At 27.3% G+C, this 25069-nt stretch overlaps 1 protein-coding gene across 5 annotated transcripts; it reads left to right on the top strand.

Annotated features, from left to right (window-relative positions):
* Positions 1-24868, top strand: LOC111311613 (glutamate decarboxylase-like). Of its 5 annotated transcripts, XM_022911144.2 has the most exons (6): positions 1-241; positions 17062-17266; positions 21338-21538; positions 21948-22416; positions 23684-23736; positions 24196-24868. In XM_022911144.2, the coding sequence occupies exons 1-6, from the start codon at positions 153-155 to the stop codon at positions 24658-24660; spliced, it is 1482 nt and encodes a 493-aa protein (XP_022766879.2). In that variant the 5' UTR covers positions 1-152; the 3' UTR covers positions 24661-24868. The 5 variants fall into 5 exon arrangements, with proteins under 5 accessions (XP_022766879.2, XP_089622014.1, XP_089622016.1 ...); XM_089765888.1 differs by lacking the exons at positions 1-241; positions 17062-17266 and adding an exon at positions 19634-20564; XM_089765890.1 differs by lacking the exons at positions 1-241; positions 17062-17266 and adding an exon at positions 19634-20588.
* Positions 24869-25069: the final 201 nt, after the last annotated feature.

Here is a 25069-nt window from a genome sequence, read left to right as displayed (position 1 = left end):
GCAGCTTCTACTCTTTTCTTTTCTTTCCTTGCACTCTTTGCTCAAACTTGAAACTTCACTCCTATTTCACATACTAATATTAATAAAAAGGCCAAAGACAAAAGCATCTCATTTCAAAAGGTAAACGGCAGAGAAAAAATTATTAAAAGAAAATGGTGATCTCAACCACCGATCCAGCAGCGGAGCAGCAGGTTCAGCCCAGTACTTTTGCTTCCAGATATGTCCGAGATCCCCTTCCCAGGTAACGTACATAAATGCCTTTCTTTTCCATATCCTTTGCTATGTACATACATACATACATATATACTTATATAGTCCCAATTAAACTCATTGACGGTTGCTTTTTCTTTGCTGCCAACTTGTTCCTTCTCTCTGCAACTAAAACACTGATCATTAATTTGTTATTACATTTACAAGAACATTAAAACAGAGAAAATAATAGCCGAAATGAATGCTATGAGGAAGATAGAAGCTGACAGAGAGATAAAATAAATTTTTTTTTTTTAAATATTATCATTATTGAAGTGCTAATCTGTTTCCTTTTTCTGTAGTATTATGCATAAAATAGCGAAATTATCACATTCATTTTTAATTGAATTTTTTATTTTACAAACACAATTACTAAAATAACACATATCTTTCAAGTATATTAAAATATTAAAAATTAATTAAAAATAAAATATGAAATAATTTTTTAATTTTGTTTATAAATTTAAAAATTACATTTTTAATATATCAAAAACAACTCATAAAAATATACTTCACGTCACTAATAGAATATCTTATTTATTTAAAGATTGAGAATTTTGTTATTTGGAAATTTATTATGAATAATGGAAAAATAAATATTTATGTACTAAGTGTATATAATAACAAAAGATTTTATTTATTTAAAAGAAATAAAAATTTTAACTGTGAATAAAAGATCAAATTTAATTATCGAGCCTTATTTGCAGTATTAGTTGCTTTTTCAGAAAGAGAAAAAAATAGAGAAAACGTCCAACGGGATTTATGTAGTACAGTAGAGACATTATCCGACTGCGTGGCCAGATGTGCCAGTGGCAGGACCAGATCTGGCCTACAAAAGCTGTTTTTAGCCTCAACTAGCTATATGCCATGTGGGTTGGAACAAATCCATCGTTCCATCAAGCCATATTCGGCTTGATAGTTTTTCTGTCCTCAGTTGAGTTCTGCCTAGTATGGAATGTCGTGTCAAACGCACTGATGCAATGTTTGGATGGTATTTCTACGGTGTGATAGCCTTCAGTCGTCTACTGAAGATGAAACCTTCGGTTAAAATTGTTCTATTTTCATCGCGCCTTTTATCTTAATTTTATCTATAATTTTTTTTCCTTTTCTACTCTTAAAGTTGAAGAGATTTTCGTATCATTTAATCCTTCATTTTTTTTATTGATTTTTTATTTTAAAATTTTAAAATAATTTTATTAATTTAATATAATAAATAAATGTTATTATATTATAAATAAATAGTATAAGAATATTAAAACATATATAAAAATAATTTATCAATATATTTTTAAAATAAAATTTTTAATAATTATTTTTTATTCTCATGTCATTACTACCATTATTTTATTATCTATACATATATTTAATTATTAATTTTAATCTTACTACTATAATAATTAATCTCATTATATAAATAATTAATTTTATTATTATCACTATTTTTAATTTCGTAAAAATTAATTTCACTGTCCAGATAAATAGGTCATAAATGCATTCATTGCCAATGGTCCAAACCATCGTAGGTTGCATCTAGAAGTAGCGGCGCCTTTAGTGAGCCGCAATTGCTATCAATTGTTGTGTCACGACAGGTTGCGTTCAGTTGGATGCAACTACCTAGCACGTTTCAGCATGTTTTGGGCCAGTTCGTTACTGGTCATTTTTGGTCCAGTTGGTCACTGGCCTTCTCTCTCTCTCTTTTCTTTTTTTTAAACCTTTTTACTCTTTTTTTTTTTTTAATTATCGCTTTTTTATTTTTATTTTATTCATAAATTAAAAAATAATTTAATTAATTTAATATAATAAAAATATTATTTAAATATTATTTGATATATTATTATTTTTATTATTTATCAAAAAATTTATTTAGTAAAAAAATAATTTAATAATTTTTAATAATTTATTAATTTAAATGTTAAATAATTTAAAATATTTTTTATATATAATTTTTAATTTAATGTTCTTAAAATATTTTTTTTATATTTTTTAAAACTTTTTTAATTTTCTTTGCAGTAGATAAATTTTTTAATAAAAAAATTAATTGAGATAAATATGATAAAATAACTCATATTTAATAAGTTTCGGTTCGTTCTGATCCATTTGGTGCACTTTTTTTTTTAATTCAGGATAATTGAGTTGAGTTTTTTTTTTTTTTAAATCAAGCTTAGGTTAGTGTAAGGTTTTGAGTGTTGCGTTTTAGTCTTTGTATATATAAAAATATATATTTTATTATTTATTTAATTCTATATTTATATATATTTATAAAAAATTATTTAATACATTAATTTAATAAATTTATGTGCATTCCATTTGAATTTTTTGTCATTTTCTTTATTTTTTTTTAAATTTATTTATTAGATAAATTTTGTTTAAAAAAAAATTTAAGAATGATAAAACAACCTATATCGATGCGTTTTAATTCATTATAATCTAATCAATGCTTTTTTTTTCAAAATAAGGATTGAATTAAGTTTTAACTCTTTAAATAATTTGGTTAAGTCAAGATTAGGTTTGAGATGCTGTGTCATGATCCTCTTCGGGATATATAAAATAATATATTTATTTATTTATTTTATATTTATAAATATGTATTATATTAATAAAGATATTATTTAATAACTTAATTTAATAAGAAAACTACATTTACATATAATTAAGTTATGATTTATATTAAAAATAAATACACTTATATTTGTCTATTTGTTGTTATTCATTAAATTTAGGTATAAAAATTTTACTTCCCTCATATTTAAAATATAATTTAAAAATAAAAAATTGTCATGTAATAAAACAGGAGTCTAATTCTAGTTATATATTAAAATAGAAAGATTATCTTATTCAAATTTTTATTTCACAAACACTATTAGTAAAGTAATACATATCTTTTAAATATATTAAAATTTTAAAATTAATTAAAAATAAAATATATAACCATCTTTAAATTTTGTTTATAAAAATAAATAATTACATCATCATTATATAAAAACGAACTCAAAAATATACCTATTCAATAAAATATCATATTAATGTACATTGCTAAAATCTAGTACATTATAATGCCGAGAATTATGTAACTTGGGGATTTTTTTTATGAATAATAATGGAAAAATAAATATTTATGTACTAAGTCATATATAATAACAAAAGAATTTATTTTTTGGGAAAATACAAAAGATTTTATTTATTTAAAGAAATAAAAAGTTTAAATTGTGAATAAAAGATCACAATTACTTGTTCAACTTTATTTGCAATATTAGGCTCCATTTAGTTTGAGAAAATATTTTTTATTTTTATTTTCATTTTTAAAAAAATATTTTTTATTTTTTATTTTTTTACAAAATGTATTTGGTAAAAAAAATAATAATGATTTTTTAAAATTAATAAATAAATAAATAAAATATTTATAATATTATTATTAATATCATCTAATTATAAATATAATATATATTTATTAATTAATAATATTAAAAATATTTAAATATAGTAACTTGTAAAACATTCGAACAAAAGTAATGTAAATCTTTTATTTTCACAATTAAAAAAAATTTTTTTAATTTCATATTTTTATTCATTTTCAATTTTATTTTTTAAGAATTTATTTTTATTTTCAATTACCAAACACATTTTTAGATCTTTCTTTTCACAAAAAAAAAAAAAAGAAAAAAAAAAGATGAGATCCAAATGGTTTTATCCAGTAAAATAGAGACATAACCGGATGGCGTGGTCAAATTTGCTAGTAGAATGACCACATTTGAACTACAAAAGTCGTTTTTGGCCTCATCTTCTGGATGCAGTAACGGTTGGTATAGATTCACTGATGCATCAAGCCGTATCCTGCCCGATTGTGGTTGGCATTGTCCTTAACATGCTAGATCCAGCCATCGCCAATGACCTAAACTATTGTAGTTGACTGTTGTGAAAGATCCTTCCCTTTTTTTCTTTTCACTTTTCTTGGTTGAGATATAATGCAAAAAAAAAAAAAAAAAAAGGGAAAAGAAAAGGTTGCAATTGGTGGGATGGGTTTAAGCTTGAATGAGTCGTTCCAATTTTCAAACATGTTATTATATCTGATCATTTTGGATTTACTTTTTTATTCTTAAAATAAATCACTTAAATTTGTGTCATGAGCAAAATTTGAATGAAAAGTTTTAGGCAAAATTTATCAATTATTTATTAAAATTGATCCAATAAAAACGTTGATAAAAAATTCAAACAAATAAATCAATAGAGTTTAATAAAAATTTAATAATATATAGAAAAAATTATTAAAATATTTTTTATAATTCAAATTTAATTAATACTTATTCACAAAAAAATTTCTATCAATTTTTTTTAGTAAAAATATGTATTTGAAAAATATATTAAAATTTTTTAAAATTTTGAATACTTAATTTATGTAACAAAAATTTTCTATCAATTTATCTTGTTCATAATAAGCTAAGACATTAGAATTCCTATGTTACAAAGAAAGGCTAACCCAATAATATAAATAAATTAGTTGTACTCGTAAATTATTTAAATTTAACTTAAAAAAAATTAAATCCAGCTTAATCACTATCAAACAAGTTTAGATATCTTGATGTCTAATTTAAATAGTTTACGAATTTTATTAAATTTTTTTATTTTTAATTAATAATTTAGGATTTTACCTCCAACATATATAAATAAATAAATAATGCAAAATTCCTAATCTTTAACATATTTGCTTCCCCTTTCTCTTGATAGCTTCCTAAATTAAAAAGTCCATGAATCTAAAACCCTACAATCTAAACAACCGTTGCCTGTCTTAGCCAAAAATACCTTAGCTTCCTGTAGTCATCGTTCTCAACCACCAAATGTCAGTTAATCTATACAAGAACCAACCTGTAAATAAAACCCTAAACCTCCTTTTTCTATGCAGAATCATAAGCCTCTTTTAAATACATTAAAAAATTAAAATTAATTAAAATATATATAACAAATTTTTTAATTTTGTTTATAAAATTAAAAAAATTACATTATCAATATATAAAAAATGAACTTTTAAAAATATATGTCAGCAATAGAATATCTTATTTATTTATAGGCTGAGAATTTTGTTATTTGGAGATTTTTTTATAAATAATGGAAAATTTAATATTTATGTTCTAAGTGGTATACAATAACAGAAGATTTTATTTATTTAAAGGAAATAAAATTTTTAAATTGTGAATATAGGATCATAATTACTTATTCACCTTTATTTGCAATATTAGATTTTCTTTTTCACCAAAAAAACAGTGATAATGTCCAACTAAATTTACCCGGTACAGCAGAGACATTATTTGACTGCGTAGCTGGATTTGCTAGTGGCATGACAGGATCTGGCCCATGAAACCTTTTTTGAGCCTCATCTAGCTGTATGCCCTCTCGGTTGGCATAGGTTTATTGATCTATCAAGTCGAATCTGACCTGATAGTGGTTGGAATTATCCTTAAGACGCTAGATCCGTCAATCGCCAATGAGCCAAGCCTTTGTAGTTAGCTGCTGTCAATGATCTTATTTTCTCTCTTCACTTTTTTGAGTTGAAATACAAGATTAAAAAAAAAAAGTGGCAATTGGTGGGATGGGTTTAAGTTCCAATGAGTCATTTTGACTTTTGAGCATGTTATTAGATTTGGATATTTTAGGTTTAATTTTTTTACTCTTAAAATAAATCACTTAAATTTGTATATGGGTAAAATTTAAATAAAATTTTTTAAAAAAATTGATAGTTTTTAGTAAAATCTATTCAATAAAAATGTTAATAAAAAATTCAAATAAATAGATTAATAGAGTCTCATGAAAAAATAATAATATGTAAAAAATTATTAAAAATATATTTTATAATTCAAATTTCATTAATATTTATTTAACGATAAAAATTTTGTCAAAATTTTTTTAATAAAAATATGTACTTGAAAAATATATTAAAACATTTTCAAATTTTATATACTTAATTTATATAATAAGATTTTTTTAATACTCTATTTTGCAATATTAGGAGCTAAGAAATCAACATTCTTATTAATACAAGGAAATTGACAATTGTTATAAAAGAAAGGTTAAACTCGATAGATTTAACATTATTCTCATCCGAGGGTGTAAATGAGATAGTTGTACTTGTAAGCTATTTGAGATTAACTTGAAAAAAATTTGAATTCGACGTAGATATTGTTAAGTTGAGTTTAAATTTGAGCAACTCGAGTTATCAACCAATTCTATTTTGAGTATTCTAATATTTAATTCAAATGACTCATGAGAGTTATCGAGCCTTTTTATTTTTAATATATATTTTAAATATTTTATTAATAATTTATGATTTTACCCTCAATATATATAAATGTAAAAAATCCAAATCTCTTAATCTTCAACATATGTATTTTGAATGATAATCTTTAACACATTTACTTCATTTCTCTCTTGTTCCGAGCAACTGTTTTTTTCCTTATTCTTTATTCTTTTAAATCAAAGTCGAAGCATATCAGACCATCGATAAATTATGAGCTGAAACTAAATCAAACTACAATTATAGAAACTGGAGTAGAATGAGAGTAAGAACATATAACTGAGAAAAAGGAAAAGAAGAAAAACAAAGAGAAGAAAAGAGAAGAAATAAGAGAGAAATATTTTATGATTTTTTTTCTTAGTAGGATGCTTACAATTCCCTTCATGCACCCATTTGTATGCTCTATCAAATTCATAGCTGCAAGTCAAGAATATTGGATGCCATTAGCTACCTACTTTCTCTTTTCTCTCAAGGTAAACTAACAAAAACAACTAAATAAAGGCCTTTTATAGGCTTTACTATTTCAAGAATTAAAGTCCAAAAGAAATATAAAAATAGCCCAATAATTTCATTTACTCCATAAAAATATCTCCATCGTAGAAATGATCTTTATCCTCAAGGATAAATTGCATAAACTTGTTTTTTAATTCCAACAGAACCTTTCTTGTATCACTTTTTGATACCATCATGTTATTAGCATTATCTGTAAACTTGTCAACAATAATGACATCAGGGGTGAGTAAGAAAGACACGTGTAGCTTCAAAATTTCCATAATGACAACTTTTTCATGAGATGGAAATTGATCATTTATGATAAAGGGACTAGTAAAAGATGATAAAAAACTAGTAAGCTCAATATTTGTTAGCATTGTTAGGTATACAATTTTTCAACTATTTTGTGGCAAGCATATATTAAAACAACAACAATATAAGTTGTAATGATTTAACCTCCACCTTTAAAATCTTTTTGTAAATGCTTGAGATAAAACTTAAGGTGGAGTTTTCCAACTTCAGCAATAATGTGCTTTTCCAACTCTTTAATGGTACAAATAATCATATGATCAATTTAGCCAAACATAGTGCCCCAAAGAAGACAAAAGACACCATGGTTGCTAAACCAATGGTGAAACCTTTTTAAATATTAACAATAGTATTTTTTATAGCATCATGAGCATAAATTCTCTCTTTATTTCTATGGCTCACACCATTCATCTTAGTAATACTTCTAGCTTTATCACTCAAGGCAAAGCCAAAAATAACATTAGTTGCAGCTTTAATCCTACAGTGATGACAACATCTTGTACAATGTTGTAAACATTGTTAGAATAATACTCAATTATAAGACCATTAATTAGATTTTAACCTAAAGACCAATAGTAACATTTAAGAATAATTTCCTGCTTTTCACCATTTTTTGATCTCTAAGGCTAAAAATGGTAAAGGAAGAGGAAATACCACTAACGACCTTGATTCTAACCTTCGTGCGAACAGTGGAAATGATAACTTGCCTATTTGAGGATGTAATGTTAGAGTCAACTCAAAATTGATACCAAAAGAAAAAATGAAAGTAATAACAAGTGAATCATAAGACGGTTTAGCATAGGATCCAAAAAAATCAACTTTCATTCAAAATATATCATAATTATTAGCCTCAACATTATCAATAATCACAATTGAGTTTCTAAGGTCATCATCTGTTGCTCTTTTCTACAAAAACTCTTCAATGTAGACCAGTAGTTCATAATTCATCTTCAGATTTCTAAGTTGTTACTTGACCTCCAGACTAGCTGAATCACAAACAGTTATAAAAACATTAACATTGTATTACAAAAGCAGTAACTGACCTTGGCTAAATTTATTGATTTTCTAACTCCCTTAACACTAGCAATTACAACAACATTTGGCTCCCTCTATTCCATGGAAACATAGTCATCCCATAGTATGTTAACAGAGCGCCTAGGAGTTAAAATAAGGACATGAGCTTCTTCCATTGCAGCTTATAGTGTTGAAGGGATCTTTAGCTTTTTCCTTTCAAGACTTACAGCTTTTAATTCATAAAGTTTTTCAACTACCTCCTCAGCCATATTCTTGGTCATAAGATTATCTTTGAGAGCTTTCAAAGTTGGTTCCATGTTTTTATTCTTTAATTTTACCTTACCTATAACACTTTAGACTATAGAGGAATTCCAACCATTTTTCTTTGATTGAGGCTTGCTATACTAATGCACATTGTCATATTTTTTTACCTTGGTATGTTGTAAAAACCTTTATATTTTCATTTTTATTTCCACTCATTGGATTAGTAAAGTCCAATTATGTCTCTAGAATGTTACATTTAAAGGCAACAATCGGTACTTTTTTCCTAAGATATTTGAGCCATTCTTGAATAGCTTCTCGAAAGACATAATCAATTTTATCTCAAAGCAACACTAGGTGCTTATCAAGGGCTAATTTTATCATCATCTTCTTTATATCAATACATTAGTTACCAAAGGGATCCCCAACATCATCAACTTTAGTAACCAATGCCATTTTTCATTACCAAAAGCCTAAACCTATAAGGGTCATGAATCTTAATCAACTTATTCTTCAACACAAACACTCTTGGATAAGCCATTATAAGCTTCCCACAAACTTCAATATGCCTATTAACCTTATTTCCAAATAATTCACCAAACTTAAGCTTATTACACTCTTCATATACCAAAGCAACCCCAATAATTGATTCAAAAATAGTGCTATCCATTGCTAAAACACTTTCTCTTCCCTATCGATAATGTTGAAATAGATGGAAAACCATTTTGAAAGAGTGTGAAGTTTCCAAATTAACAAGGCTACACATAACAACACAATCATTATAAAGTTCATTAGTATCAAAAGTGACCAAAACATATTCTGAATCATTTTTAATTAATGAATATGTTATGGTTGGCTTTATTTCATTATGTAATGGAAATAGTAATAAGGGTTGTTTAATTTGAGACTAGGCACTAGTTTGAATGATAAGGATAACTTTCAATACAGAGGGCTTTTTAGGTATATCATAAAACCAAAATTTTAAATGTTTCGCTATTTTTAAAGCATGTGCCAATGATTTTGAGCCCAAAAATCTTACTGATTTAAATAAATTGGGTTTCAAATTGTTGATGAAGAGGTTGCCAGCTTTTGGATCATCCACTTTCAGAAATTCTAGAAATTCTTCAAATTCTTTAAAAAACTCTTCCATTGTTCTGGTTGGCTTCAACTTCAATAATCCAAACATGGGATCAAAGGCCATCTGAAATAGTTTCTTGAGATCCTTCTTTAGCTTAGCCTAAAACTTTTTTGATTCATTGTTGGAAACTAATGTCCAGTTGCTATAGCTCATCCTACTTATATGCCACACCTTACTATGTCTATCAATGAGTCATAACTTCTACTACCATGGTTGTTGACAATGCCAGAAATAAGGCATTGATACCACTGTTATGAGCCTTAATTAAATCAAACTACAATTATAGAAACTAGAGTAGAATGAGAGCAAGAATATATAATTGAGGAAAAAGAAAAAATGAAAAACAAAGGAAAAAAAAGGGAAAAATAAAAGAGAAATATTTTTTTTGATTTTTTCTTAGTAGAATGCTTACAATTCCCTTCATACACCTATTTGTATGCTTTATCATATTCACAACTGCAAGCCGAGAATCTCGGATGCTATCAGACTCTCTTATCAAGGTAAACTAACGAAAATACTAAATAAAGACCTCTTATAATAAGCTTTACAATTTCAAAAATTAAAGTCCAATAGAAATATAAAAATAGCCTAATAATTCCATTTGGTCCATAACACGATAACTCCATAAAATTTACAATCCACAAATCTAAAACCCTAAAATTTAGACAACCACTACTTGTTGTCCTCAACTACCAAACGTTGACTAATACTTGCAAGAGTTGGTCTTTAAATAAAACCCTAAACCTTTTTTCCTTTCTCTCCTATTTCAAATGTTCCATTAAAATAGCCAAATCCTATAAGAACAACCTTATCTGAGAGCCCAATACCCTATATTCCTCCTTTTGACCTTTATGTTTTTTTATTACTTGTTGGAAGTGTATGGTGTATGCAATGGCATGACATGATAGTTTTGTTTCTGTGGGGGCTTGTTGTTATTGTATAAGTTGCCTTTGTCTTTTATTTGGATATAGTGTGGTTGGTTTTGTCCAAAATGTGTTTGTAAAAATACCTTATTAGAAGTTTTTTTCCTTGTAAAATCTTTTTTTATGTTGTCTATATTTATTGATCTTTTACCTTTCTTTGTGAGATTTTGAGTCATTTGGCTCAAGCCTCATTCTCATGGTAGGTTTGTTGCTGATATTATTTTTTTTGCTTCATGGTATGATCAAACTTTGTATGCTTCAAACTTCACAAAGTTTTTGAGGAAAAAAACAAATCATTAATTAGTTCTTCCTTTTTTTGAAAAATTTTTCAAAACACCAATAAAGTCATTTGAAATTTTTTCCCCTGTAGGTTGTAGCTTTTGTTACATTAAACTTTGTATTGATTTATTAGATTGGGAGTTCTAACTAATTTTTAATTTAGAAATTTACCAATGTGATTGTGTATATTTTATATTATATACCAACTAATTTTTAAATAATCAAGTTTAAAGTCAAACTTGATAAACAAACCTATACGAACAAGTTCAAATAGCTTGATTTTTATCTTAAGTCGAGTTTAAGCTAAAAAATGAAACTCAATCGAGCTCAAGCCAAGTTTTAGGCCCCAAATTTAAAGTCTAACTCAAACTTTTCACTGTATCAACTGGATTTAGCTCGATTACACTCTTATTTCTGTCCCCACCCAATTAGAATTACCAAATTTCAAAATTTATACAATTGCCAATTAAACTCTATGATGAGAAAATCAAACCTAACGTATTATGCATTATTATTGTGTTTTCTTTATATAAAGTACTTTAGCAACGTAAGATTTTAATTTAATATAAATAAATATAAAAAATACATATAATTTGTAAAAATACTATTATGGGTTGAGAATAAAATTTATTTATATTAAAATTATGTATAGTACATATTAAAATTATTTTTTTATTATTTTATATGATATAGAATTTATATATTATATATAATTTTGAGAGGAGGGATTAACTTATACAGTATGAAATTCTTTAAGTTTTATATAATTTTTTTAACTATTGATTACAATAGATCCAAGGGATAAGATTAAACCTTTTTTTTTTTTTTTTTTACTTGTCTCTCTTATCTTTTGGTCGATTTTGATATATAAGTAAACTATAATTGATTAATGCTCAACTCTAGTAATAAATATCAAAGTCAATGAGACTAACTTTTCAAGACATGGGTTTGATAGGTTTGGCACAGCTTAATGTGTCCTTATTCTATTAATAAAAAAGGTAAAATAAATTACTGATTATTCAATTATGCTGATGTTTTTAAAATGATTACTAAATTATTAAAATTTTAAATTTAGTTATTAAAATTTGAGTAAGGGTTTTTTGGTCATCTAGCCATTAACTTTAACAACATGTTGATGTGGCATTTTCAGATTAGTTATAAGATGCCACATGGCATGCCATGTCATCTCACATGTCATATGGCACTGCTGACATGACATCATAAATTTTGAAAAAAATTAAAAATTGAAAATTAAAAAAATAAAAAAACTTTATTTCGACAACTTTTTAAGAATTTATATTTTTGGTCACTCAACTTTGAAAAAATACAATTTGGTTACTAACAAATAAGACCTCAAATTTTATAAAAAATAAAAAATGCATTTGATAGTTTTATTGCATGGAATTAAAATATAAAAATTTTTATTTTATTGTAATTATACCATTTTAATTTGAAAAATGAATGGTTTATAAATAAGCATTTTATTTTATTACATGGAATTAAACTATTGAAATAGCGTTACTTCTAATCTTTGTCATTCAACCGTTCCAAGTAAATTCAAGTATTTCATATTTCATAATGGAAATGTTCTAATTTCAATGAAAGATCATAATTTTAATTTCATGTAATAAAAATCAAAAGAAATATAGATAAAACAATTTATTATATTAAATCTTGTATACGTTAGTGATTAAATTATTATAAATCTACAATGAAAATGAGTATTTACAATGGAGATCAAAATATTAATAAATTTCACAAATGTTAGTGATCAAAATATTAATAAATTTCATATATAGTGTTACTAGGCTAATTACAAAAAAAAAATTGTTATTTATATTTCCTTTAATATTTTATTACATGAAATTAAAACTATGAACTTTTATTGTAATTAAAATCTTGACATTATGAAATATGAAATATTTAAATTTATTTGGATAAACTAAATAACAAAGGTCTGAAGTGATGATATTTTAGTAATTTTAGCAATTGGATAATATTCATCTATTATTGAAATTTAAATGGTAAAATTACAATAAAATATAAAATTATAATTAAATTTTGTGCAATAAAAATATAAATTTTTTATTTTTTATTTTTTATAAAATTTGAAAACTTATTTGTTAATGACCAAATTGAAAATTTTCAAACTTGAATGACTAAAGTAGAGATTCTTAAAAGCTAAGTGACTAAAGTGAAATTCATCCCTATTTTTTTATTTTCGAATTTTACTTTTTTTCATAATATATGATGCTACATTAGCAATGCGACATGACATGTCAGAGACATAGCAATGCCATATGGCACCTGAAAGCTTATATGACAATGCTACTTCAGCACGTTGTTATAAGCTAATGATTGAGTGACAAAAAACTTTTACTTAAATTTTAGTAACGAAAATTAAAAATTTTTAATAGTTTAATGATCATTTTGAAAACACAACTATAATAAAATACTAATGATGCATTTTATCCTAACGAAAAAGTAAAAAAATAAAAATCTAGTAATTAAGGTGCGCAACTAGTAATATATATATATATATATATATATATATATAAATAAAGAGAATTATTATTTTATATTTTATTGGTGGAATTGGAGTTTTTAAATTCCACAAATTGATTAAAAAATTGCCATTTATTTTTTTATTACAATAATTCTTTTGTTTTTTAATTTAGATTGTAAGAATATGTGTTAATCCGTGAATGAAACTTTTAGACTCTATCAATGATTTATGAGATTATTATACATATGAGAAGAGTATGAGGGTGTGATACAAGAGTATGTAGGAACCTTGCTAAGTGGGACAAACTAAAATATACTCCTTTCATCCATAATTGTTTATCCTATTTGACTTTCATTAAATTTAAATAATATTTTGATTTTATTGTATTTAAAATTAAATTTTGATTTTTATAAAATTGACATTTAATGGTTTTTAATGATATAAAGTTAAAAAAAATCATGAAAATAATTATAGAGAATAAAAATGAAGAATTTAGTGTTAAAAAATTATATAATTTTGAGAGATCACAAAAAATAATGAACGAAAAAGAAACAAAGGAAGTACAATATAATATATATATATGTATGTATGTATGTATGTATGTATGTATGTATGTATATATGTAGAAGGAATCTACTTACATATTACACACTTTTTTTATCATTATATTCATAACACTTGCACTTAGCTATTTTGATTTAAGGATAAAAAAGAATAAGATATTTATTTTAGTACAAGTAGATCCCTCCTTTTATACATATATATAAATATATATGTGGAGAAAATTTTGAATTGACAAAATGTGGTCATTGTTGTTAATATTATTCTAAATTACCATTGTAATTGTTTTTTTTTTTTATTATTATTATTAAGATATATCTATTTTACAAGAATTTTAATTTCACTAGAAGACTTTCCTTAGGTGGATTTGTTTGATAATAAATAAAAAAATTAAAGTTTGCATTTAATTATTTTATTTTCCAAGTTTTAATATTTCTTTAATCTTAAAAAGTATATAAATTTATCCTCAATTCTTTGATGTAATGGCTAAGGATTTCTTAGAGAGACATTAGATTCGGAGTTTGAACTAAGACTTCTTCCCCTTGGCCCATGGACTATGCCCATCTTATGTACAAGGAAAAAGAAATAAATTTATGTGATAAATAAAAAAGAGTTAAATTTTATATTAAATTTCTTTATCTTTATAATTTTTATTTTATATTAACATTAAAAATAATAAACTTTATATTAATTTGCATATGAAACAAACTTTAAATGTTAATATAAATTTCCATTAATATTTATTAATTTTATTTATCTGTAAAATATACAGTTATTATATTATTTAAAAATAGATATATCATTAAGCATGTGACAACAATTACCAATAATACTAAATACATAATAAGTTTTTAATACTAATTAAAGAAAATATAAAATTACTTTTTTTCTACATAAAGATGACACTTTACAATAGTTTTTCTTTTTTTGCAGTTTTCATAATTGGAAAGCATTGCAATCAAGTTGCAAATGATACCCAACATGCTTGATTCATTTAATACTTTAAAATTTTGATAAGACAAACTAATATTTTTTGAATTAGAAAATTTTCAAAAAATTATTTCACAAAATTTCAAAAAGAAAAGAAAATACAAAGACATTCTTCTTTATGTATAGTATAGAACACAAAAGCAATATACTTACCATTAAACTTAACTTGTTTATATCAAAGCTGTTAATTTTTGTCACATCACCTATTTTCTTTCAATTAAGCTGTCAATTCGTTATTATCTCAAAGCCATCTTATAAGAATTAAATATGTTATATTTTGTAGTACTATTATTTGTTAGAGAAATTATCAAAATTTATTAACATTGGGATTTTTTAATTTTACAAGTAAAGTTAAAATGATGATATTTAAAAAATTAAAAAAAATTAATTTGAACAAAAATGAAATATATGTGATCATTTTAACCTTTTTTATAGAATTAAAAAAAGTGTATCATGTAATTTCTTTATCTATTATTGCTCTTTTGGTTTTCGATTCCAAAAAAATTTGGGCTTTTGTTTTTTTAAGTGTATCTACAAACATTAAATATTAATTATTTATAATATAAATGTTAAAATTGATTTTAATTTTATATAATATGTTATTTCAATATAATATATATTTTATTAAAAATATTTTATTTCATATTATTATTTATAATTTCAAAAAGAAATAAATGAAAGTATGAAAATAATATATTTAATTAAATTAAATAACATAAGATTAAATAATGCATTTAAAATATTTACTTATTTTACTTAAAATAAGACACAAATAAATAAATAAATAAATAAATAAATATTTTATATAACGCACATTCACGAATTATCAAGTTCTAACTGTCCAGGAAAAACCTTTAAAAGACCTGTTTTGTTGGTCCTCCCGCACGTATACCGCTTGGAATTCAAAGCAATTTTTAGCTGAACATCATTGGGTAGTTTAATTAAGCCAATCGAGTATAAAACATTCGCATGGCGAGCAAGAGCTTCTAGATTTATTTTATTAACAGATGCCTAGTGTTGCTTGGGGATTCTAAAATTTGGGAAGCCCTCTCTAGCTTGTATTAGGATCTGTCTCTGACTTCGTCAATTTAAAAATTTCTGAATAATAAACAAGTACCGTATCACAAATTATCAAAATAAAATAAGAGGAGTAATGTACTCGCTTATATATTTTTGGAGTTTTGAAAGAAGAAAGTGGTATCACTCCCTATTTGTCTTTGCTTTGTTGACTTCTATTTTCCTGCTTCTTCATCTCTCTTCTCCTACGTTTTTTTTTTTTTTTAAACATTTTTTTGCTTAAATGAATCGAGAATGTTTAGCATAACCTAAAATCAAATAATAATAGGTGAAGAAATCTAATATGAATATAAAATTATAGTAAACTTATATTTAATATATTTGAGATAATATTATTTTAATAAATCTTATTATGTGTAGGTAGATAAAAAAGTTTATAACTTGATAAACTTGGATAAAAAATAACATGAAAAGTAAGAAAATATAAATTTTTATATCATGTTAAATATTTAACTTAAAATTGATTGATAATAAATAAAAAAATTTAATTTAAATATAAAATCATAAAAAATTTAATATTTAACAATAAGATAATATTATTTTAACAGAGAGACAGAGAGACAGAAAGAATAATGTAACTTGTGAGTGGAAAACAATTTTTTATATTTTAAATACATTCTTTTCTATTGTCTCATTTTGTCTATATATTATTTCATATTTGAATGATCCAAAATTATGTTATCTTTGTTCTTTAACATCTAATATTTTTTTTTTATTTCAAAACTTTTTAATATATATATTTTACTTTTGGACATTTAAAATCACGTTATAAAATTTAAAAAATAAAATTTATTATAAAATACACTGAAGTTTAAAAATTTTTTAAAAATTTTTGAAAATTAAATAAGGACAATGAATTTGAGATTATTGAGGTAGTATTTTTAACTTTTTTTTTTCTTCAACATGAGTTATTGATGGTAAAGGTGGTTTTTTATCCAAAGGCAATGTAGTATAATTTTGATGCCATGGATGGATGCAGGTTCAAGATACCAAAAAATTCAATGCCCAAGGAAGCAGCATATCAAGTAATAAATGATGAATTGATGCTTGATGGAAATCCAAGGTTGAACTTGGCATCATTCGTGACCACATGGATGGAGCCTGAGTGTGATAAACTCATGATGGCTTCAATAAACAAGAACTATGTTGACATGGACGAATACCCTGTTACCACTGAACTCCAGGTATCTTTCTTGTTTGGCTATGAAAATTAAAAAAAAAAAAAAAAAAGGGTTACTGTTAAAGCTTAAGGTATAGAAAATGGTACAGTAATTGATTTCAACTCATCCCTTGTCTGCTTATTCAAAAGATAAGTAATTGAGCTGATACGACCGTGTCTTAGAAATGCAGATTCCTGTGACAGGGAGATTGTAGCACTAAAACATAGCCGTTTGTGATAGGCTGCTACTAGATGTTGTCTTTGAAAGTGAAATTTATGATTGTTGTATTGAAAATTGTAAAAGTCATAACACTACCAACACAAGTGTAGGCTCTAAACCTAGTCAAGAGAAATAGTGAGGAATATGCTCTTTTAGAATGATTGGTTTTGGTTGGGCTTTAGTTGTTTTCATAACGGCTGGAAGAGAAGAAAAGGAAAATAGAATCAAAGAACAATGCTAATTCCATTCGGAGTTATTTTCCCTAAAAAAAACTTTAAACAACAGTGAAACGATTGACAATTTTTGTTCCTTTTGTAGTTTCTTTGAATAAAATAAGAAATATGGGTCAAAGTTCTATCAAAATTCTAAGAGCTGAAACCTAGTCAATTGAATCCTAAATATAAAAGCCATTGTAGACTGATGATGCTTTCGAAATCTTTATATAGAAAGGAAAATGAGGACACGAATATATAACTGACACTTATAATTGATATCTAGGCTAATGTAAATTTGTTTACTAAGTTTTTGAAGTTTTAAACATTTGCTGACCGTGAACTACATATTCTGTTGGTAGAACTGAGCTTTTAGTTCCATTAATTATGGTTCTTCAAATACCAAAAAAAATAAAAAACTTTATAGTGGGACATACTTTAAATTTTAGGACTTGCATTCAATCTAAAAACCAAGTGGCAATTTGTGAAGAGCATTATATTTAAATGCTCAAGTTATTCCTAATTTAATTAATGTGGGATTTATAGCCACTTTAAATGGAAGTCGTCTTTTGTTTTTGTCTTTTTCTTTTTGTGGGCAATTGAAATATTGAAGTCTTTTTCATCTTACTGACATAATTTATTTGTCGTAATAGTTTTAAGCCACCAGATGAGTTTAAAAATATATTAAGTCATCATCAATATTTTTTATTAAGTGTAATTGATTCTTTAAAAATTTAATTTTTTATTAAAATTTCAAAATTTATCAAAAAATAATTTTGATTTTTGAAATCAGACATAAATTCAAAAGTATAATTACGTGTGAAAAATGATTAGTATCCATACAACGTTTGTTTTATAAACGATATCAATTAATCTTGTATTACTCTTTTAATTTTGACGAATGTGGTTTTACTCTTAGTATTTAAAAATAATTTTCTTAGCTTATTTTATTCATCATAATTTTGGTTTTTTTATGATTTTATTTGAAAAAAATAAACTAAAACCTTATTATTGAAAAGTTTCAAAAAATATTTTAATACGTTGATAATATTCAAAGGAAATTTTTACTTAAAAATTTCTTAAAACTCACTACTTGGATATCTTAAAAGTCTTATCTTCAGATACTCGTGTTTATTTTTAAAAAATAAATATATGTAATGCAAATGATAATATATTGATACTCATATTTTATTTTTCCTTTTCTTGAATATTTTTTTTTTCTTGTTAATTTTTTTATTTTTATTTGAAGAAAAAAGAAATTTTTATTATATTAAAAATTTTAATATTCAAATATGCTGATAGTATTTAAAAAAATTTTTTTATTTAAAGTTTTTTAGATCTCACTATTTGGATAACCTCATAATCTCATTTTGGGGACTCATATTTTTAATTAATTAATGTATATAAAAATATTTTATTTTGTTATAATTTTTATCTTTTTTAGTTTATTTTTTTTAAATGCTAAGTAAATTTTTTTTTTGTATTGAATATATTTTTAAATATTTTATTACTTTGATAATATTTTAAAAACATATTCTCATTTAAAGATTTTTTAAAAATTACTATTTGAATTTATTTAAAATCTCATCGAAAATATTATTAAAATTTCATAATAAAATCTTGCACTAACTTAATAACCTACAAATAAATTTATTTTAAAATTGTACGTTTTTTATTTTTCATATATAGTTTTCTTTTGAATCACTAATTCATATTAACAAGCATTAAAGCAATATAAAACATAACTAAATAAAAAAAATACCCAAATTAAAGCTTAACACTTAAGCCCAAAACCAATTAAATGGTGAGGTCCTAATCAACAGCACAAAATACGTCCATGGGGGTTGGGCTTCCCCTGGTCATGGGCCAGATCAGAGTTATGGGTTGATGGGTTGGATCTGCAATGGGTCGGGTCGCTGGTATCCACAATAAGTTGTAAAGTTAGTTTTTTTTTCCCTCTGTTAAACCATTTATCTAAAAACAAAAGTCAGAGCTCTCTCAATTTAACCCAGCAGCCCCCTTTGATTTTCCAGAATCTGGCGAGCTTCCACTGTGCGCCGCCGGTCGCAGTCGACCGGCGTTCTCTCTTTCCCACAGTTTCACCTCAAACTCCTCTCGACCCCCTCTTCTCAAACGCAACCTCTGTTTTTCACAAATCGCCTCCTATGATCTTTGATCTGAGATCCAAGCCAGCGGCTTCAACCCCATAAAGCACCAATTTTCGTTACTGCAAACGACCCCAAATTTTAGTATGTTGTTCCCTCACCGAGGCCTTCTCCTCGTCCAAAACTCAGGCCTCAAACCCTTTCGAACACCTTAAATCTGCCTTTGACCAAGACCATCTTGTGATTTTTTTTGTTGTTATTTTTTATTTTTGGTTATTCATAGGTTTTAGGTAGGCGGTGTTTGGTGTTTGGCAGAGTATTCCTTTGTAAAAAAAAAAAAAAGGTTCCTAGTGGTTGATGGTCATAGTGGGTGGTTTTGGTTTCAGGTTGTACAAATGAGGTTAAAAATGAGGATTATGGTGGTGGGTTGCAATGGTGATGAATCGTGGGAAATGGACGGTTTGCTGGGAAACGAGAGAGGGGTCTCGGCTAGCTGCTTGCCAATGGTGGCTTTGGCATTGGATGGAGAGGGGTCTGTGATGGGTCATCATGGGGCTGGGTAGAATGAGAAATTTTTGGCAAAGTTTTTCCGTGTTCAAATCAGCCTCCTCCCCCTCTGGAGATTTGTGTCTAAGGTTTTATTATGCTGCAGGATCATTGGAAGTACTGTGAGGAGAGAATGGCGGGTGGATTGGCGGCAGCTGAGTGGCAGTCGAGTGGCGCTAGGGTGAAGCTGGTGACAGGATAGAATAGATGGGCTCGTGGGTGCGAGTGTAGAGGTGCAAGGTAGCTCGGCCTAGGTGGTGCCGTGTAAGGCACCAACCTGTAGATTCTTTCTTTTTTTGGGTTAATTTTTAATTGAAAAAAAAAATGATTTTGAATTGAGCTCTTGTCAATTAGCCAGTAGGCCTTCAAGCCCAAATGACCTACTTCCAGCTTTTAGACCCGAATAACCCACATAATAGGCTCGAATGGTTAAATCAAATCACGACTTAAACGACTTAAAATGAATTCAAATCGAACATAAATCACGATTGATTTTAATTGACTGGGAACAAATTAAGTGTTTATCTTTTCATGGTTGATCCCTTTCTAAAAATTTGTACTTTAAGAATAGCCATCTTTTTCATCTTTTCTCCTAATCTCTCACAGCTATCTCTATGAGTGCTGTCTGTAGCCACATTGGTTTTATATAGGTGGTTTTTGGGTGGGGGATTGGGTAGATATCTTTCATTCAAATTACAATACTCTTCTCTTACATCATCAAGGAAAAAATGTTGCTCCTTTGAGCTAAATTGTGCTAATTTGGGGTTGCCCCGGGGAGAGTTATGGTTACTTATTAAATAGTTTCCATGGTTGAATAAAAATATCTAGTAAGAAAGAAACAGCTTCCTTCAAAACGGTGGGTGATATATATGAATTCCTAGAAGACTTTTTATCCTCGTCCTTCATTGTTTATAAGATCATTTGACATCTAATTGACTTTGTTTTTGATGAGAAAAATTTTGAACTGGGCTTACTATCATATCATTGAATCAATAGTTGCTTTGGTCCTACAGAATCGATGTGTAAACATGATTGCAAACTTATATCATGCTCCAATTGGGGATGGTGAGAAAGCAGTTGGTGTCGGGACTGTTGGTTCCTCTGAGGCAATAATGCTGGCAGGATTAGCTTTTAAAAGAAAGTGGCAGCAAAAGAGAAAATCACAGGGGAAACCCTACGATAAGCCCAACATAGTCACAGGAGCAAACGTGCAAGTAAGTTTTTGCATAATATTTACAATTGAGGATACTTGAATTAAGTGTCTTGCACTAAATTTGTTGCTTCTCTAATGATAGACTTGAAGTACTTCTTAATAAAAAAAAGCATAAGGATTTGTATAGGGAAAACATGAGTTTATTTAATGGGAAATGAAATGAAAATACTAAATATAAGGAGTCTATAGGTTATCAATAGTACGATTGATTGGGATCACTGAAGCATAGTTCGAATATAATTTGGTGGTTACTTGCGTTTGAAGCATCATTAGAGTATAATGAGTGTCTGAGCATGCCCTTTTTCATAATTTTGATGTTTCTACAAGAAGTTAAAAATTTTGCCTGAACCATTAATTAATTAGGTCAGTTTGTGAAATGATGTAAAATATTGTTGAAATGTGCTACCCAGGTTTGCTGGGAGAAATTTGCTAGGTACTTCGAGGTAGAGCTGAAGGAGGTGAAACTGAACGAGGGATATTATGTGATGGACCCTGTGAAAGCAGTTGATTTGGTTGACGAGAATACCATATGCGTTGCAGCCATTCTGGGATCTACCTTGACTGGGGAGTTTGAGAATGTCAAGCTCCTTAATGAACTTCTCACCAACAAGAATAAAAAGACTGGTTGGGACACCCCAATACATGTTGATGCTGCCAGTGGGGGGTTCATTGCTCCTTTTGTTTACCCAGATCTTGAGTGGGATTTCCGCCTACCATTAGTAAAAAGCATTAATGTCAGTGGGCACAAGTATGGCCTTGTATACGCTGGTGTAGGTTGGGTTGTGTGGAGAACCAAGGAGGATTTGCCTGATGATCTCGTCTTTCACATCAACTACCTTGGATCTGATCAGCCCACTTTCACCTTGAACTTCTCTAAAGGTAATATATATATATATATATATTCATACATTTATTAACATATGTATTCATTTATCCTTGTGGGTGACATATATATATTCATGCATTTATTAACATATGTATTCATTTATCCTTGTCGGTGACATGGGCATTTGTGTGTGAATTAATGCTTCGGCCTAACTCTATGAACAGTGAGTTTGGAATTGATTTTAGTGCAGTAACACATAATTTTGTTTTTCTAATATAGAGATCAGTCCTTTACAACATTGATCCCTGAAATCTTGTTTGTTCAAAGACTGAAACTTGATCAAATTTAATTCATCTCATAGATAGATTCATTGCATGTGAACTCTAAAAAGTTCACAGAAAGCAGGACGTTTTCACAGAAAGCAGGACGTACCACGGTATTGAAACAAATGGACCCTGGAGGAGGTTTTTTTTGGGGGGGGGGGGGGGGGGGAGGGGGAGGTGGGGCGGGGGGAAGGGAATCTTCAGAATAGCTTTTGAAGTGAAACAGACATTTAGTAGAATACACCTAGGTCTTATTTTATCTATTGATGTTGCACAAGTTCCACAGATTGTATATCTTGAATTTGCTTTTGTGGTAAGATTTGCTGCAAAGGCATTGTTTTCATTAAGCAATTTGTTTCTGTTAGGACTTCATAATTTATTGAGCTAAAAGACACGATACTCATGAAAGTTTCCACAGTAATTTGTCATTTCATTGTCAACCTTTTTTTTATTCTTTATTGGCTCATTTTGTTTGTAGCTTGCAATTGAAGCACAAAAAATTGTTTCCTGATGGTAGTTATAGACAGATTCTACAAGTGTAGTGGGCATTGGAATCCACATTCATAATTTCACCAATTCAACTTTAGTGTAATTATGTCTCTACTTTGGCTATTAGAAACTTTGTGTGCAATAAAAAACATTGCGATAAAGTTTGATTGGATTTGTTAATGATTTTTTCATTTTTTTTTTCTTTTCTAGGCAACATTTGAATATATTGCTATAACTCCATATCAGTTCTCAAAGATATAAAATAGCAAAATTTTGTTGTAACGTGCATACTGTCAGAATAATGTTGAGGTCAGCAAAATGCCTGGATATGCCCTATCCAACTGTGTGTTGGTTAAACAATTTCAGTTAACAGTCTGTTTTAGAATTAATTACTGTTAAGAGTTGGTGTCTTCCATTTACAATTGTTCTTTTAGCTACTTTGAGACAAATATGTAAAGATTTGCTGTATAGGCACTGATGCTTCTTTTCTCCTTCATCCTTGTGGCAGGCTCTAGTCAAATTATAGCTCAATATTATCAGCTTATTCGGCTTGGCTTTGAGGTAATTCAGCTAAAATTTTGGAACAAACTATCATAGGTGTGGAAAGGGTAAAGTAAGTAAAAACGTTTAATCGAACGGTTAGTTTTCATAACCATTTTCCTAGTAGCTTAGTGATTAGTTAAACACTTTTTTATCCTTAGGAAGTTTTAAAGCTTATATATCTGTGGACATGTGAAACTCATAAAATGTTGAATGATGAAGATTTTGAGGACCATGTTGATTCTGCCTCTCTTCAATAGACAAAACATGAACACAGTGGTTCGATCGATGTCCTTAATTTTTCTAAACGGATATGTAGTGAATTGTGCTCACTAAATATTAATTGAAATCAAATGTTCCAAAAGACTGTGCAGATGGTTTACACAATTAACTAATTTTTGTTGAGAAAAGCTTTTTCTTTGTGATCTTTAGTGATGGATGGTTATCTACATCTAAGTTCTAATTATTTTTTCATAAAAGGGATACAAGAATATCATTGAAAACTGCATAGAGAATACAAGAGTTCTCAGGGAAGGGATAGAGAAAACAGGACGATTCGACGTTGTGTCCAAAGATGTGGGTGTTCCCCTTGTGGCTTTTGCTCTCAAAAACAGCAGTAAATACAGTGTGTTCCAGATATCTGAGAGTTTGAGGAAGTTCGGGTGGATCGTTCCAGCTTATACAATGCCTGCAGATGCCCAACATGTTGCTGTACTCCGTGTGGTTGTTAGGGAGGACTTCGGTCGCAGCCTGGCCGAGAGACTTGTCTCACATATTGAGGAGGTTGTGAAGGAACTAGACTCGCTTCGAAGTCGTACGGCCATTGGAGCTTCCCATGGTTATGCAGGTGGGACAGCTGCAAAAAAGACTGAGGGAGAGATTCATGCAGAGGTAACCAGACGTTGGAAGCGGTACGTCGAAAGTAAGAGGACAGGGGTCTGTTAAGACCCTACAAATATGTGTTAAACTATATTATTTGTAGCCATATTGTGAATTAATGGATTGTTGGGGCAATTGTTTTACCTTTTTTTTCAAAACTGCAGGATTATTTTCCATGTAGTAATTTCGTCGTGTTATACATTTATAAAGGCGATATATGTTGTGTCTTAGGAATATTATGTTCAAATTAAGCAATATATGGATGTTTTTTATTTGTCTTGGTTGCTTGATTTTTGGGTGGAGAGTCATGCATTTTTTTTTTATTAATTTGAAAAAGGAGATTTTGAATTATTTTTTTTAACCATCATTATGCTCAATGTTTGGACCTTACAGTTTGTAATGTTGAACCTTTTTATACTTGTAAATTATACACGGGTAATAATTTGCATTGTAGTCATTAATTTTCTTTAAATTA

Source organism: Durio zibethinus, chromosome 9 (genome assembly GCF_047325235.1).
Source record: "Durio zibethinus cultivar Kanyao isolate XHJ-2024 chromosome 9, ASM4732523v1, whole genome shotgun sequence".
Taxonomy (NCBI): domain Eukaryota; kingdom Viridiplantae; phylum Streptophyta; class Magnoliopsida; order Malvales; family Malvaceae; genus Durio; species Durio zibethinus.
Note: the sequence above shows the minus strand (reverse complement) of the source record. Positions and strands in the feature narration are given on the sequence as shown.